This window comes from Desmodus rotundus, chromosome 4, assembly GCF_022682495.2.
Source record: "Desmodus rotundus isolate HL8 chromosome 4, HLdesRot8A.1, whole genome shotgun sequence".
Classification (NCBI taxonomy): Eukaryota; Metazoa; Chordata; class Mammalia; order Chiroptera; family Phyllostomidae; genus Desmodus; species Desmodus rotundus.
This window is the reverse complement of record NC_071390.1, coordinates 125,677,454-125,692,732: the sequence shown is the minus strand read 5'-3', so window position 1 is coordinate 125,692,732 and position 15,279 is coordinate 125,677,454. Positions and strand designations below refer to the sequence as shown.

General features: G+C 38.5%; 1 protein-coding gene and 2 pseudogenes across 2 annotated transcripts in view; all 3 read left to right on the top strand.

Annotated features, from left to right (window-relative positions):
- LOC112320131 (UDP-glucuronosyltransferase 2A3) overlaps window positions 1-15,279 on the top strand; it is a 30,126-nt gene that overhangs the window by 8,223 nt on the left and 6,624 nt on the right. For both annotated transcript variants that reach the window (XM_045185592.3, XM_045185595.3), the window contains exon 3: window positions 12,504-12,652. In XM_045185592.3, the coding sequence (XP_045041527.2) occupies window positions 12,504-12,652 (149 nt within the window). The remainder of the gene's footprint in view (window positions 1-12,503; window positions 12,653-15,279) is intronic.
- On the top strand, window positions 10,063-12,496 carry LOC123478424 (mitochondrial S-adenosylmethionine carrier protein-like; annotated as a pseudogene).
- Window positions 14,105-14,494, top strand: LOC123478227 (protein dpy-30 homolog pseudogene; annotated as a pseudogene).

Sequence of the window (15,279 nt, the reverse complement as noted above, 5' to 3'; positions counted from 1 at the left end):
AATCATTATTATCCCTCTCATAAACCTCATTTTTTTGTTGTTGTTCAAGTACAGTTGTCTCCATTTTCATCCCACCACGACCTCTGCCCCATCCATCCCAGCCTCCCACTCTGGAACCCACCCCCTTTGGCTTTGTCCATGTGTCCTTTACACATGTTCCTTGATGATTTTTCCCCTTTCACCCTTTTATCCCTCTCCCCCCTCCTCTCTGGTTAGTCAGTTTGTTCTTTATATCAGTGTCTCTGGTTGTATTTTGTTTGCTTGTTTATTTTGCTGATTGGCTTCCACTTATAGGTGAGATCATATGGTATTTCTCTTTCACCGTCTGGCTTATTTCACTTAGTAGAATGCTCTCCAGTTCCATCCACACTGTCGTGAAGGGTAGGAGCTCATTCTTTCTTTCTGCTGTGTAGAATTCTATTGTGTAAATGTACCACAGTATTTTGAACCACTCATTTGCTGATGGGCACCTAGGCTGCTTCCAGCACTTGGCTATTGTAAATTGTGCTGCTATGAACATTGGGGTGCATAAGTTCTTTTGAATTGGTGTCTCAGGATCCTTAAGGTATAAACCCAGCAGTGGAATTGCTGGGTCAAAGGCAGTTCCACTTTTAGTTGTCTGAGGAAAATCCATAGTGTTTTCCACAGTGGCTGCACCAGTCTGCATTCCCACCAATAGTGTACTAGGGTTCCCTTTCCTCCACAGCCTCGCCACCACTTGTTGTTTTTTGATTTGGTTATGATGATCATTCTGACCGGTATGAAATGATGTCTCATTGTGGTTTTAAATAGCATCTCTCTGATGGCCATTGATGCTGAGCATCCTTTCATATGTCTCTGGGCCCTCTGTATGTCCTCCTTAGAGAAGAGTCTGTTCAGGTCCTGTGCCCATGTTTTGTCTTCCTAGTGTGGAGTTGTGTGAGTTCCTTATATATTTTGGAGATCAGACTCTTGTCTGAGGTATCATTTGCAAATATATTTTCCCATATGATAGGTTCTCTTTTCATTTTAATGCTCTTTTCTTTAGCTGTGCAGAAGCTTTTTTATTTTGATGAGATCTCATTTGTTTATTCTTTCCCTGTGTCGTTTGCTCTAGGGGACATATCGGTGAAGATATTGCTACATAGGATACCTGAGATTTTCCTGCCTATATTCTCCTCTAGGATTTTTATGGTGTGATGACTTATATTTAAATCTTTTATCCACCTTGAATTTATTCCTGTGTATGGTGTACGTTGGTGACCGAGTTTCATTTTTTTTGCATGTTGCTGTCTAGATCTTCCAACACCATTTGTTGAAGAAGCTATGTTTATCCATTTTATGCTTCTGCCCCCTTTGTCAAATATTAATTGACCATGCAGACCTGAGTTTATTTCTCTAGCTGTTCCTCTGGTCTGTGTCTGTTCTTATGCCAGTACCATACTGTTTTAATTACAATGTCCTTGTAATATAGTTTGATATCAGGTATTATGATCCCTCCTACTTTGTTCTTTCTCAAAATTGTTGTGGCTATTTGGGGTCATTTAGGGTTCAATATAAATTTTTCAAATGTTTGTTCTATATCTGTGAAATATATCATTGGTATTTTAATAGGGATTGTAATGAATCTATAAATTGCTTTGGGTAATGGACATTTTGATGATGTTAATTCTTCCAATACATGAACATGGTATATGATTCCATTTATTGTGTCTTCCTTAATTTCTTTCTTCAGTGTTGTGTAGTTTTCTGAGTACAGATCTTTCATCACCTTGGTAAAGTTTACTCCTAGATATTTTATTTTTCTTGTAGCTATAGGAAATGGGAATTTTTCCTGATTTCTGATTCTGATCTTTCATTGTTGGTGTATAAAAATGCCTTTGACTTCCGAATATTGACTTGGAACCCTGATGTTTTGCCCAATTCACCTCTTAGGTTGAGTAGTTTTTTTGGTGGAGTCTATAGGGTTTTCTATGTACACTATCATGTCCTCTGCAAAGAGTGACAGTTATACTTCCTTCTTTCCAATTTGGATGCCTTGTATTTCTCTTTTGTGTCTGATCTCTGTGGCTAGGATTTCTAATACCATGTTGGATAGAAGTGGTGAAAGCAGGCATCCTTGTCTTGTTCCTTATGTTAATGGGAAAGCTTTTAGTTTTTGCACATTAAGTATGATGTTGACTGTAGGTTCCTCGTATATGGCATTTATTATGTTGAGGTATGCTCCCTGTACTCCCACTTTGCTGTGTGTTTTTATCATAAATGGGTGCTGTACCTTATCAAATCTTTTTCCTGCATCTATTGATATGATCATGTGGTTTTTGTCTTTGCTTTTCTTTATGTGGTGTATTACATTTACTGATTTGTGGATATTGTACCATCTTTGCATCCCTGGGATGAATCCCATTTGATCATGCCATATGATCTTTTTAATGTATTTCTGGATGCAGTTTGCCAATATTTTGTTGAGGATTTTATCATCTATGTTCATCAGCCATATTGGCCTATAATTGTCTTTCTTTGTTGTGTCTTTATCTGGTTTTGGGATTAGGATGATGCTGGCTTTATAAAAAGAGTTTGGGAGTCTTCCCTCTTCCTGGATTTTTTGGAATAGTCTGAGAAGAATAGGGTTAGTTCTTTCTTAAGTATTTTGTAAAATTCTCCTATGAAACCATCCCATCCAGGGCTTTTGTATGCTGGGAGGTTTTTTTATTACTGCTTTGATTTCACCAGCTGTTCTTGTTCCTTCAGGCTTTCTGGTTCTTCTTGATTCAGTTTTGGAATATTATACTTTTTCTAGAAACTTGTCCATTTCACCATGGTTTTTAAATTTCTTGGCATGTATTTCTTTATAGTTTCTTACAATCCTTTGCATGTCAGTGGTATCAGTTGTAATCTCTCCTCTTTCATTTCTGATTTTGTTTATTTTGGCCCTCTCTCTTTTTTTCTTGATGAGTCTGCTTAAAGTCTTGTCGATTTTGTTTATCTTTTCAAAAAAAACAACTCCTGGATTTATTGATCCTTTGGATTGTTCTTTTAGTCTCTATGTCATTTAATTCTGTTCTGATCTTGGTTATTTTCTTCCTTCTACTCACTTTGGGCTTTGTTTGTTGTTTTTCCTCCATTCTTGTAGATGTAGTGTTAAGTTGTTTATTTGAAATGTTTCTATCCTTTTTCACTAGGCGTGAATTGCTATGAACTTCCCTCTCAGGACTTCCTTTGTTGTGTCCCATAAGTTTTGGACTGTTGTATGTTCATTTTCATTTGTTTCCAGGAACTTTTTGACTTCTTTCTTGACATCATTATTAACCCATTAATTGTTTAATAGCATGCTATTCAATCTCCATGAATTTGAGTTTTCCTGTGTTTTTTCCTTGAGGTTGGTTATTAGTTTCAGTCCCTTGTGATCCAAGAAAATGCTTAAGGTGATTTCAATTTTCTTGAATTTGTTGAGGATGGTTTTGTGTCCTACTATGTAGTCTATCTTTGAAAATGTTCCATATGCATTTGAAAAGAATGTGTACTTTGATTCTTTGGGATTGAAGATTGTACATATATCTGTTAAGTCCATTTGATCTGTTTTTTAATGCCACAATTTTCTTGTTGATATTGTTTGGAAGATCTATCCTTTGTTTACAGTGGGGTGTTAAAATCCCCTAGCATAAGTGTGTTACTGTCTATATCTTTCTTGAAGTCCTCCAAGATTTTCCATATATATTTGGGTGCTCCTATGTTGGGCATATATATGTTTACAATGTTTATGTCTTCTTGATGTATTCTTCCCTTGAGTATTATAAGACACTTCCTTTAATGTCTCTTTTTATGGCTTTTGTTTGAAAGTCTATTTTCCCAATATAAGTATTGGTATTCCAGATTTTTTTTCCTGGCCATTTGCTTGGAATATTTTTTTTCCAACCCTTCACTTTTAGTCTGTGTAGGGCTTTTGTTCTGAAGTGAGTCTCTTGTAGGCCATGTTTTCTTATCCATTCAGCAACCCTATGTCTTTTTATTGGAGTAGTTAATCCATTAACATTTAAGTTTATTATTGATAGGTATTTATTCATTTTCCCTCCTGTTACCTGTGTTCCTCTCTCTCTCACTCTTTTCCGTTCTCTTCTTGAAGCAGTCCCCTTAGCATATCTTGCATTGATGGTTTGATGGAGGTGTATTCTTTCAGCCTTCTTTTGTCTTGGAAACTCCTTACTTCACCTTCCATTTTAATTGAGAGCCTTCCTGGGTAGAGCCGTCTTGGTTGCAGGCCTTTGTTTTGCATTACTTGGAATATTTCTTGCCATTCTCTCCTGGCCTGGAGTGTGTCTGTTGAGAAATCAGCTGTTAGCCCTACTGGAACCCCCTTGTATGTTACTTCTGGTTTCTCCTTTGATTCTTTTAAGATTCTCTCTTTGTCTTTAAAACTTGGCATTTTAATTATGATGTGTCTTAGAATAGGCCTCTTGGGTTCATCTTGATGGGGACCCTCTGTGTTTCCTGAATTTGTGTGCATTTCCCCTCTCCAGTTTTGGAAAGTTTTCCACCATTATTTTTTCAAACAGGGTTCCTGTCCCCTGCTCCTTTTCTTCTCCTTCTGGTATTCCTATGATTTGAATGTTTTTGCATTTCATGTTGCCTTAGAGTTCCCTTAAGCTATCTGCACATATTTTTAGTCTTTTTTCATACAGTTGTGTAACCTGGGTGTTTCTTTCTACCTTGTCTTCCAGCTCACTAATTTGGTCCTCTGCTTCATCCAGCCTGCTTGTAATTCCTTCTAGTGTGTTTTTAATTTTGGAAATTGTATTCTTCATTTTCTCCTCATTCTTGTTATAGTTTTTTTCCTTTTTCATATTGTTGTAGGTCTCACTCAGTTCCCTGTAGTTCTCTGTGAGTCTCTTGAGTATCCTTATAACCATTCTTTTGAATTCTATATCTGTTTGCTTACCTCCATTTCATTTAGCTTTTTTAGTGGGGAGTCTTCCATTCCTTTTGATTGTAGTCATTTTAGGTGACTCTTTTTGTTTGTGTCTGCTCTTCCTGATGCTCTGCTTTGCTAGCTGTCTTTGTAGGGTAAAATTCTATGGTAGGAGTTCTGTGGGACCCAGTAGTGTGGTCTCTTTGACCTCTTCATCTGGATACTCTAAGGTTGCCCTTTCTTCTGTTTGTGTGGGCTCTCTTGTTGTACTTAGCTTTTGCCTGTTGGTGGTTTCTCTGTTGGTCGGTTCTCTCCTCCAGCAGGTTTATTGGTGTTCACAACTCTCACTTTATCTTCTATGTGATCTGTGGCAGGTTGAGGGCAAAATGGATTAAGACAGCTGAAGAGTATTGCATGGGATTTAAAGTACCAACAAGTAGAGAACAGATAGGAGATCCTTTGGAGAAGGACAGTGATAACCGTGATATTTCACCCAACTAGCCACTTTTAATAAAATGTAAAAAAAGGGATAAAATTCTTATTAGATTGGGGAAGGAATGTGAGCTGAATCCAGAAAACAGTGCTCTTGTGCAAGGTTAGATGGTGAGATATAATGAGAGTAAAGGATAGAAACTAGGCATAGTATGTGAGAGAATAGAGTTAACCACAACAGTAATAAAGCTCAGGAAGATAGTGAAATAGGCCAAGACCAGGGAGACGTGCTGTGAGTATTTACAGTTGTATGGAGTAACAATTATTTACAATAATACTGGAACAACAATAATATGACAAGAAATATATGATCTGAATAAAAAGAATAGAAAGTATAAGATGGAGGCATAGGTAGACACATTGTGCCTCCTCACACAACAAAAAGGAAAACAACAACTTAAAACCAAAAAACAACCAGAAATGATAGAAAATCGAACTGTATGGAAGTTCAACAACCAAGGAGATAAAGAAACGTTCATCCAGACCAGAAGGAGGGGCGGAGACAGGCAGCCAGGGTGGAGAGGACTCATGGCAAGGCGGCGGCTGGCAGACCCAGTGAGGTGGTGGATTGTGGAGCGGGGCGGGCCAGACCTCACAAGGTGGCAGACCTCACAAGGTGGTGGCTGGCAGACCCAGCGCCCCACATTCCTGCACAGATAAACTGGGAGGAACGGCAGGGGAGCGAAGTAGACTGCACAACCCAGGGCTCCAACCTGGGGAAATAAAGCCTCAAACCTCTGATTGAAAACACCTGTGGGGGTTGAGGAGGAAGCAGCAGAAACTCCCAGCCTCACAGGAGAGTTCGTTGGACAGACCCACAGGGGCCTAGAGCATGCACAAGCCCACCCACTCGGGAATCAGCACTAGAGGGGCCCCATTTGATCGTGGGTAGCAGAGGGAGTGACTAAAATCCGGCAGAGAGTGGAGAAAGTGCCATTGCTCCCTCTCGGCCCCTCCCCCACATATAGCATCACAGCGCAGCAACCAGCGTTACCCTGCCCTGGTGAACACCTAAGGCTCCACCCCTTTATGTAACAGGTGCACCAAGACAAAAAAAAAAAATGGCCCAAATGAAAGAACAGATCAAAGCTCCAGAAAAAATACAACTAAGCAACGAAGAGATAGCCAACCTATCAGATGCACAGTTCAAAACACTGGTAATCAGGAAGGTCACAGAATCGGTTGAATTTGGTCGCAAACTAGATGAAAAAATGAAGGCTATGAGAACCAAAGGAAAATGTACAGGGAACCAATAGTGATGGGGAGGAAACTGGGACTCAAGTCAAGGGTGTGGACCAGAAGGAAGAAAGAAACATCCAACCAGAAAAGAATGAAGAAAGAAGAATTCAAAAAAAAATGAGGAGAGGCTTAGGAACCTCCAGGATATCTTGAAACGTTCCAACATCCGAATTATAGGGGTGCCAGAAGGAGAAGAGGAAGAGCAAAAAATTGAAAACTTATTTGAACAAATAATGAAGAACTGCCCTAAACTAGCAAGGAAATAGAATTCCAGGAAGTCTAGGAAGCTCAGAGAGTCCCAAAGAAGCTGGACCCAAGAAGGAACACACCAAGGTACATCATAATTACATTACCCAAGATTAAACAGGAGAGAATCTTAGAAGCAGCAAGAGAAAAGAACACAGTTACCTACAAAGGAGTTCCCATAAGACTGTCAGCTGATTTCTCAAAAGAGACCTTACAGGCAAGAAGGGGCTGGAAAGAAGTATTTGAAGTCATGAAAGGCAAGGGCCTACATCCAAGATTGCTGTATCCAGCAAAGCTATCATTTAGAATGGAAGGGAAGATAAAGTGCTTCTCAGATAAGGTCTAGTTGAAGGAGCTCATCATCACCAAGCCCTTATTATATGAAATGTTAAAGGGATTTATCTAAGAAAAAGAAGATAAAAAATAGGAACAATAAAAATGACAGGAAACTCACAGTTATTAACAACCACACCTAAAACAAAAACCAAAGCAAACTAAGCAAATGACTAGAACAGGAACAGAACCACAGAAATGGAGATCACATGGAGGGTTATCAACAGGGGAGGGGGAAAGAGGGGGGAAAGGTGCAAAGAATAAGTAGCATAAAGGGTAGGTGGAAAATAAGGGGAGGGTAAGAAATGTAGAAGCCAAAGAACTTATATGTATGACCCGTGGACATGAACTATAAGGGGGGAATGTGGGAGGGAGGGGGTGTGCAGGATGGAGTGGAGTGGGGGGGGGGGAATGGGACAACTGTAATAGCATAATCAATAAATATATTAAATAAATAAATAAATAAGAAAAAAAAGAATCGAAAGTAAAAGACCAATAGTAGTGTGTTATTGGAATACAAGTGAAGTAAGAGAAGAAAAACTAAAATGCAGTATGAAAGAGAGAACAAGAAAAATCAGCCAAACAATGCAATTAAACACAAATAAAATGAAAAAACTAAACAGAAAGAGAAATAAAAAATAATAAATAAAAGAAATAAAAATACTGAAAAATAATAACAAAAATAAATAATAAAATGCAAGTTCTATAGGATAGCAAAGTGCAATTTGTCTCAATTTCTCAGTTGTTAGCATTAGCCTTGTGATCCCTCTCTGGAGCTGTTTTTGGTCCTTTCACAGCTCAAGGTCTTACTGTCTCACACTTGGGAAAAGAAAGAAGAAAAGAAAAAAGCCTCCTGCTGACTTTAAACCCACTAAGTGAGTTCTGCTAGTATTTCTGGGTGCTGCAGGCAGGTGGGGGCTGGGCTTCACTTTTTCCTTTCCTGTGGTTTTGCAAGGATAGGGGCTAGGTCTGGGCTGAGATATTCACTGGTGCCCAGTCTCCAGCACAGGCCTTCAGAGTGCTACCGGGCCCCTACTGTCCATCTGTGCCAGGCCCATCACCTTTACACCACCACCGTGTTCTGCTCATGAGGTGCTCTGGTTGGGAGCAAATTGTGCCCCTCCTCCTCACTCTACTGTGGCCCAGCTGCTGGGAGAGTTCCTTAAACAGCCGCTGATAGCTTTTTTTCTTTTTTAGTAAATTCTTCTTGTTTGCACCCTCCATGCTTAACAAGCGCCCGGCTTTTCACACAGCCCAACTCTCTGACCAGTCCAGAGACTATCCGGGTCAGGGTCCATCATGGCCCAACTCTTCTCCCTTCTCCAGGTGTCACCCGGCTCCCCAATTTCTCTGGTCCCTCTCATAAACTTTAAAGGGAGCTTCCAAAAGTCCTGTTTGGACAGGTTCATCACGGCTGGTCATGAAAAAGATTCCTAGGATGCTTTATAAATATTTCTTGGGAGAATGAAGCACGAAAACTTAAAAGAGTGATTAGAAAACTCTAAAAGACTTTGTATCTTGAGCAGTTAAAGAGAACAGATTTTTTTTAGCTTCACTGATATACACCTATTAAACCTATTCTTAATTCTTTGCGTTTTCTGCTTTAAAATGTTTGCAATTTCATATACTCAGCTGTGATCTGAAACTCAGATAGGCTTCTACTTCAACTATCTTTAAGAAGCACAGACAAAAGCAAAGGATCATATCTGGCACTAAATATATTATCTAATTTCATTCATTGAATATCTAATTGCTTCACAAAACTGATGTTCAAAGAAACCTACTTCAAAAATCCTCCGATATAGACATGATCTAAACTTAAATGCATTGATTTGTTATAATTAATTAATATATTAATTATAATTATTATGAATACCTGGAAGCACACTACATGCTAGGCTCTATAGATTTATTTTACTGTTGTTCAAGTACAGTTGTCTCAATTTTCCCCCTACCATTCCCCCCAACCCCAGCCATCCCCACCTCCCACCCCTGATCCCACCCCCCCCTTGGTTTTTTATCCATGTGTCCTTTATACATGTTCCTGAAAAACCTTCTCCCCTCACCCCCCATTATCTCCTCCCACCTCCCCTCTGGTTACTGTCAGTTTGTTCTTAATTTCAACGTCTCTGGTTATATTTTGCTTGCTTGTTTGTTTTGTTGATTAGGTCCCACTTAAGGTAAGATCATATGGTGTTTATATTTAAGTAAAAAATACAAGAATATTGGCTCAAGTCTACCATCAGAGGTAACTGTAAACTATAATATGTCACTGTCACATTTTGGTATAATAGGATTATGAGTAAAGACCTTTGGAAAATCTCAACTTTAGAAAAAGAGGACAGAGACATTATCTAAGGAGAAGTGAGAAAAAAGAGTATTTTCTATTAAGCAAAAATTATCCTGGCCATGCATTTAGGTAATCCCTAAGAAGTCCTTAAAATTAAAAATGATCTCACTTGACTCATTGGGTAGCTTAACATAGTAGGTTCATATGATAATAACATCTACTTCGTAACTAAAATTTAACCCATTAGCCCTGGCTAGTGTGGCTCTGTGGATTGAGTGCTGGCCTGAGAATCAAAGGGTCACTGGTTCAACTCCCAGTCAGGGCACATGCCTGGACTGCAGACCAGGTCCCTGGTAGGGGGTGCACAAGACACAACCACATGTTGTTTCTTTCCTGTTCTTTCTCCTTTCCTTCCCCCTCTCTAAAAGTAAATAAATAAAATGTTTTTTAAAAATTTAACCTATTCATTAAATATATGTGTGTGCATATATGTGTGTGTGTTTATACATTATACACACATGCACAATATATTTAGAATTATCCGTTCTGATTATATAACTCAATTTTATGCAAATTATATAACTAAAAGGGGTATTTGTTTATTTTATTTTACTGTTTTATGTCTGTGATTCCTCATATGTAACATTTCAAATATAATTTATAAAGTTATTTAGTATATTTTATATTTAAATTCACTTTCATTCTCTTTCCTTTTATTCCATCTATACTCATTATTGTGAATCATTACTTTAAATATAGAATGGTCTTAACTGCTTTAAGTTCTGTCTTTCTAAAATGAAGCTAAGGTCATATACCACATCACCTAAGGAGACAAATGATTAAGTGAAATAAGAGAATGACTAATTAAAATATCACCTCAAAGTCTGTAATCATGCAGGATTTGAATCTCAAAAAATTAGACAACTAGACAGCAAAATCACATTAATTCAGAAGCTAAGAAATGGAGTTCTAATATAATCTCTGGCAATTTCAAACTGAGTGTCTTTGGGCAAAGTTCCTTTATTATCAAATTATAGCCATTGGACTATATAACATTAGATAATATTTCAAATACTAAAAAGTGATGACTCTAAAGTGAGGCTTAACTCCTTGGGTGTATGTTACCACCAACTTTGATTAGAATCCTAAAGTGAAAAGGATTCTCACCTCGGTTTTTCTCCCTTTCTCTCAGTTACAAAAACAGTATTTTTCATAAATAGAAATTATTGACTTGGTTATTTGCAATCATTCTTGTACATAAAAACCTAAAATTAATACCTTCAATGTGTCTCCTTGAACACACTTCAGGAAGGTAACAGTACAGTGGTGAGTGTTAATCGTAGTATATGCTTATGTACCACACATCCCCAAAAGAGGGTCACCCTGAGTATGAATTACTCAGGGAGTTCTTACTAATAAAATAGTAGCCCATTAAGGCCCTGCCTCCAAGATGGTGGCACCCAGTGCATGGGGCTGTAACCTACCTCTGCTCAGCCTCAAATTATAGTGCTGATGGTGTTTTGAGGACTATGGACCAGCCTGGGTTCATGGCCTCTCTGATGCAGCTGCCTTTATTGTCACCTATGAATATGTGAAATGGTTTTTGCATGCTGATTCATCTTCATATCTGATGCCTGTGAAGCACACGTTGGCTACCTCTGCCAGAGAAGTGGTTACATGCCTGATTTGAGTTCCTTCTGAAGTAGTTAAGCAGAGGCCACAGGTTTCTGCTTCTTTGAGAACATTTAAAATTTTATCTAACATCTTTTATCAAGAAGGCATTCAAGGACTGTATTGACGCTACACAGCACAGTTTTGAGAGAGATTCCTTTCTATTCTGTCCAGTTTCCCTTACAGCTGTCCTTAAAATCCCTCTGGTCCTGGAGGCAGGATCAGGTGGTGGATTCTTGGCAGCCAACAGTCTGTGGAGCTTTTGCAGGTAGATTCTCAGCTGCAGTCACCACACCTCTGGATGTGGTAAAAACAAGAATCATATTGGCAAAGGCCTGTTCAGGCACTGCTGGTGGGAATGTCCTCTCTGCCCTGCATGGGGTCTGGCGGATACAGAGACTGTCAGGATTATTTGCAGGTATCTTCCCTTGAATGGAAGCAATTAATCTGGGAGGCATATTTCTTGGTGCATATTACCAAACTCTCAGCTTTCTGTTGGAACTTGGCAAAGAGAGCCTGTGAATTCCATGGTCTCTCATCCCCTTCTTTCAGAAGTGGCCATGCTGTGAGTGCTGCCCCCATCTGGCAAGCAGTCATTCACTGTCTGAACCATGGAACACAGCGCTGAAATCCAGCTCTGTGGAGTTCCCATGAAGAATGTGTCTTCCATGCTACAGGCTGGCAGAACTGATGTCATCAATCTATTTGCCAGAAAGTTAAGAAACAGAGAAAATGATGTCCACATCAGTACTTTGAATGGCTTTTCTCAGAACCACTTAATAAATAAATTTGCTGATGCTGAAAAAATAGTGGCCCATCAATTGAAGTGATGAAATATAACTCAGAAGGATAAGGTGGATTGATATTGATGGGGTCCTACAATAACATGAGTAATCCTGAGATTAAAACATTTGGGGTGGGAGAGGGAGGAAGCCTGGACATATTCCTCACTGGAAGACTAGAAACCATTGAGAGGTGATTTAGTGCAGATGTTGTGGGATTAATCTATCATCTGCCATTTGAGAGGAAAATTAGTAATGAATTCATTTATACAATAGTTTGGAGTTGTGGTTAAATGTTTGTTTTATTTTACCTTAAAAATAAACATAAATAACCCCATTTTTCCTTTTTTTGCTTACTTTCATGTTTATTTCTTTTTTTTCTTTCTTTTATTCCATGTTATTGTATTAATGTCCCTTTTCATTTCACATTTAGAAGCTGTATTATACTACAAGACTTAAACTCATTTTTCCCTTGATAGCTAATCATCAAATTGGTGGTGCAATTTTTCCATTTAATTTATAGTCTAATTCCTTCTGCCCAACTTTAAACAAATTTTTTTTCCAGGAAGACCTACTACATTATGTGAGACATTGGGAAAAGCTGAAATTTGGCTAATTAGAACATATTGGGATTTTGAATTTCCTCGTCCGTACCCACCTAATTTTGAGTTTGTTGGAGGGTTGCACTGCAAACCTACCAAACCTTTACCTAAGGTAAGATTATAACACTGAAGGATTTTACGTACCTTAGGGTATGATACCTGATTTCCCTTTAAAGATTACAATCTTAATAACAGAGACATGATGCTAAACATCTTTGGATGGCCAATTCCATTTTCATTTTCTATGTCAGAAGGGTTCTTGTGACATTTATGTGTATTTTAGGCATTATATTGGGAAATGAGGCTGAAATTGGCATGATTGGAGCAGATCTCAAAATATTACTGTTTTTATAGTATGAATAACTTATAGGAGTGACAGGAAGCTGGAACTATGAAAATCACTGAGGATACTCACAAGCATAATAAAGTTACAAACAAGGGCACTTTTCATGGTGGTAGAGAGATAAACATGCCTTCATGAGACAATGCAATAAAGAAGACTCCTTAATTTCCATTTGCATGTTTATTTGATAGTGATGGCTTCTACTGAAGTAAGAAACATGAGGTGAAGTTTACTTGAGACTAATACAATGAGTCTATATTGTGACTACTCACTTCAAGGAGCACGCAGAATTTTTTAGAAGTCATTTGGGTACTATGAGGTCTCAATCTCAGTACACAGTAAAGGAAAGATTGGAGGTCATCACCATAAAGTAGAGTTCATGGAAATGAGAGACCCAGTCTTGGCCTGATTCTTTACTACCTGATGACAGGTATTTTTTTTAATGAAAAAGATAATTGTATACCACATCCTTAAGCCTTAAAAGAAAAAATGTGGAGTGTCAGGGATGTTAGAAGGAAACAGCATTGAGAAACAAATGGGTAATACATAAGTATTACACAGGCACTGTGTTGAACTATCAATAGGGAATGGGGAAGAAAACCCTCATTTACTTGTACTGTGAGAATATTAACAAAATCCCTTTAGGAAGTTTGCAAGGTACATGGCGTTCCCAGGGGAATTCTTGATTTATTTTATGGTAAGGTGTATATTGATGAATAATACTTCATTTCAGAATCATAAATATCCTTTTTCTTATCAATCAATTTATGAATATGGTTGCAAATCAAATTCTATTAAGACTTGGTATAATGGACCAATATCTAACTTGAGAAATCAAAAAAAGAGGTGGCAATTTCTACGGCTCTGTAGATAATCTCCCATGCCAAACTTATTTTTACCCTATCACTCCCACTTTTACACACATACACATACTCATAGCCACACACACAAAGCTGCATGATTTCACAAAATCAGCTCAGATAAAATGGAAGGAGGAAATTTATCCCCTTCTAAATTCAACTTACTTATTGATAAGGAGTTTGTGCAGTATGAATACCAATCATGACTTATGGTTGTTATACAAGACTTATTCCAGTCACTTAATATATACATTGAAAAACAATGATAAGGTGGAAGCAGTTAGTTTTGAGTGTTGGTGGTGTGGCAAATGGCTCTTAGGAAAGGAAGGCTCAGGCACAGACTGCTGTCTGGGCACTGTGACTTGCAGGGTGCATCACAGAGCCAGAGCAGATGCTGGAGGGACATATGCAGATTTCAGAAAAACCTCCCTCTGAGTACAGTCTCACAGATAATGCTGAGATGATAGAAGGAAATGAGAATACTAATAGGGAAGAGTCATCAAAACAGAAAGTGGATCTCCAGTCTTTGCCAGCTGGAGCCTACCTGGATCAGACTGTTGTGCCTATCTGGTTACAGGAATTTACTGTGCTGGCAAAGGAAAAACCACCAAATTCCATTGAATTTCTAGTATTGTATCTTTTAAAATAATGAGGCATGGTGTGAAGATTGAAACTGACTTATTGGGAAAGACAGGAAAAAATTAATTTCTACTGTAGGTTTACATGATTAAGAGACAGCTTTGTGTGTGTGTGTGTGTGTGTGTAAAACTTTTTATTTAAGTTTAGTTCAGTGGTAGAATTCAGGATTGAGCATGGATAAGAAGATAAAATTCTGATTAGTTCTACACTTGATATGTTAATAGACAGACAAAGGGATTGGGAGTGTGAATTTTCATTGTAAACTTTTTGTATTAATTGTTGTTCAAGTACAGTTGTCTCCATTTTGTCTCCTCGACTCCCCTCAGCCCCATCCACCCCTGCCTCCCACCCTGGATCCTGCCCCCTTTGGCTTTGTCCATGGGTCTTTTATACATGTTCCTTATTGACCCTTCCCCTATTTCCCCCCATTATCCTGACACCCCTCCCCTCTGCTTACTGTCAGTTTGTTCTTTATTTCAGTGTCTCTGAATGTTTTGCTTGCTTGTTTCTTTTGTTGATTAGGTTCCACTTATACGTGAGATCACATGGTATTTTTCTTTCACCTCCTAGCTTATTTCACTTAGCATAATGCTCTCCAGTTCCATCCAGCTGTTGTGAAGGGTAGGACCTCCTTCTTTCTTTCTGCTGCATAATATTGTGTAAATATACCACAGTTTTTTGATCCACTCATTTACTGATGGGCACTTAGGTTGCTTCCAACACTTGGCTACTGTAAATTGTGCTGCTATGAACACTGGGGTGCATAGATTCTTTTGAATTGGTGTTTCAGGATCATTAGGGTATAATCCCAGCAGTGGAATTGCTGGGTCAAAGGGCAGTTCCATTTTTAGTTGTCTGAGGAAATTCCATACTGTTTTCCACAGTGGCTGCACCAGT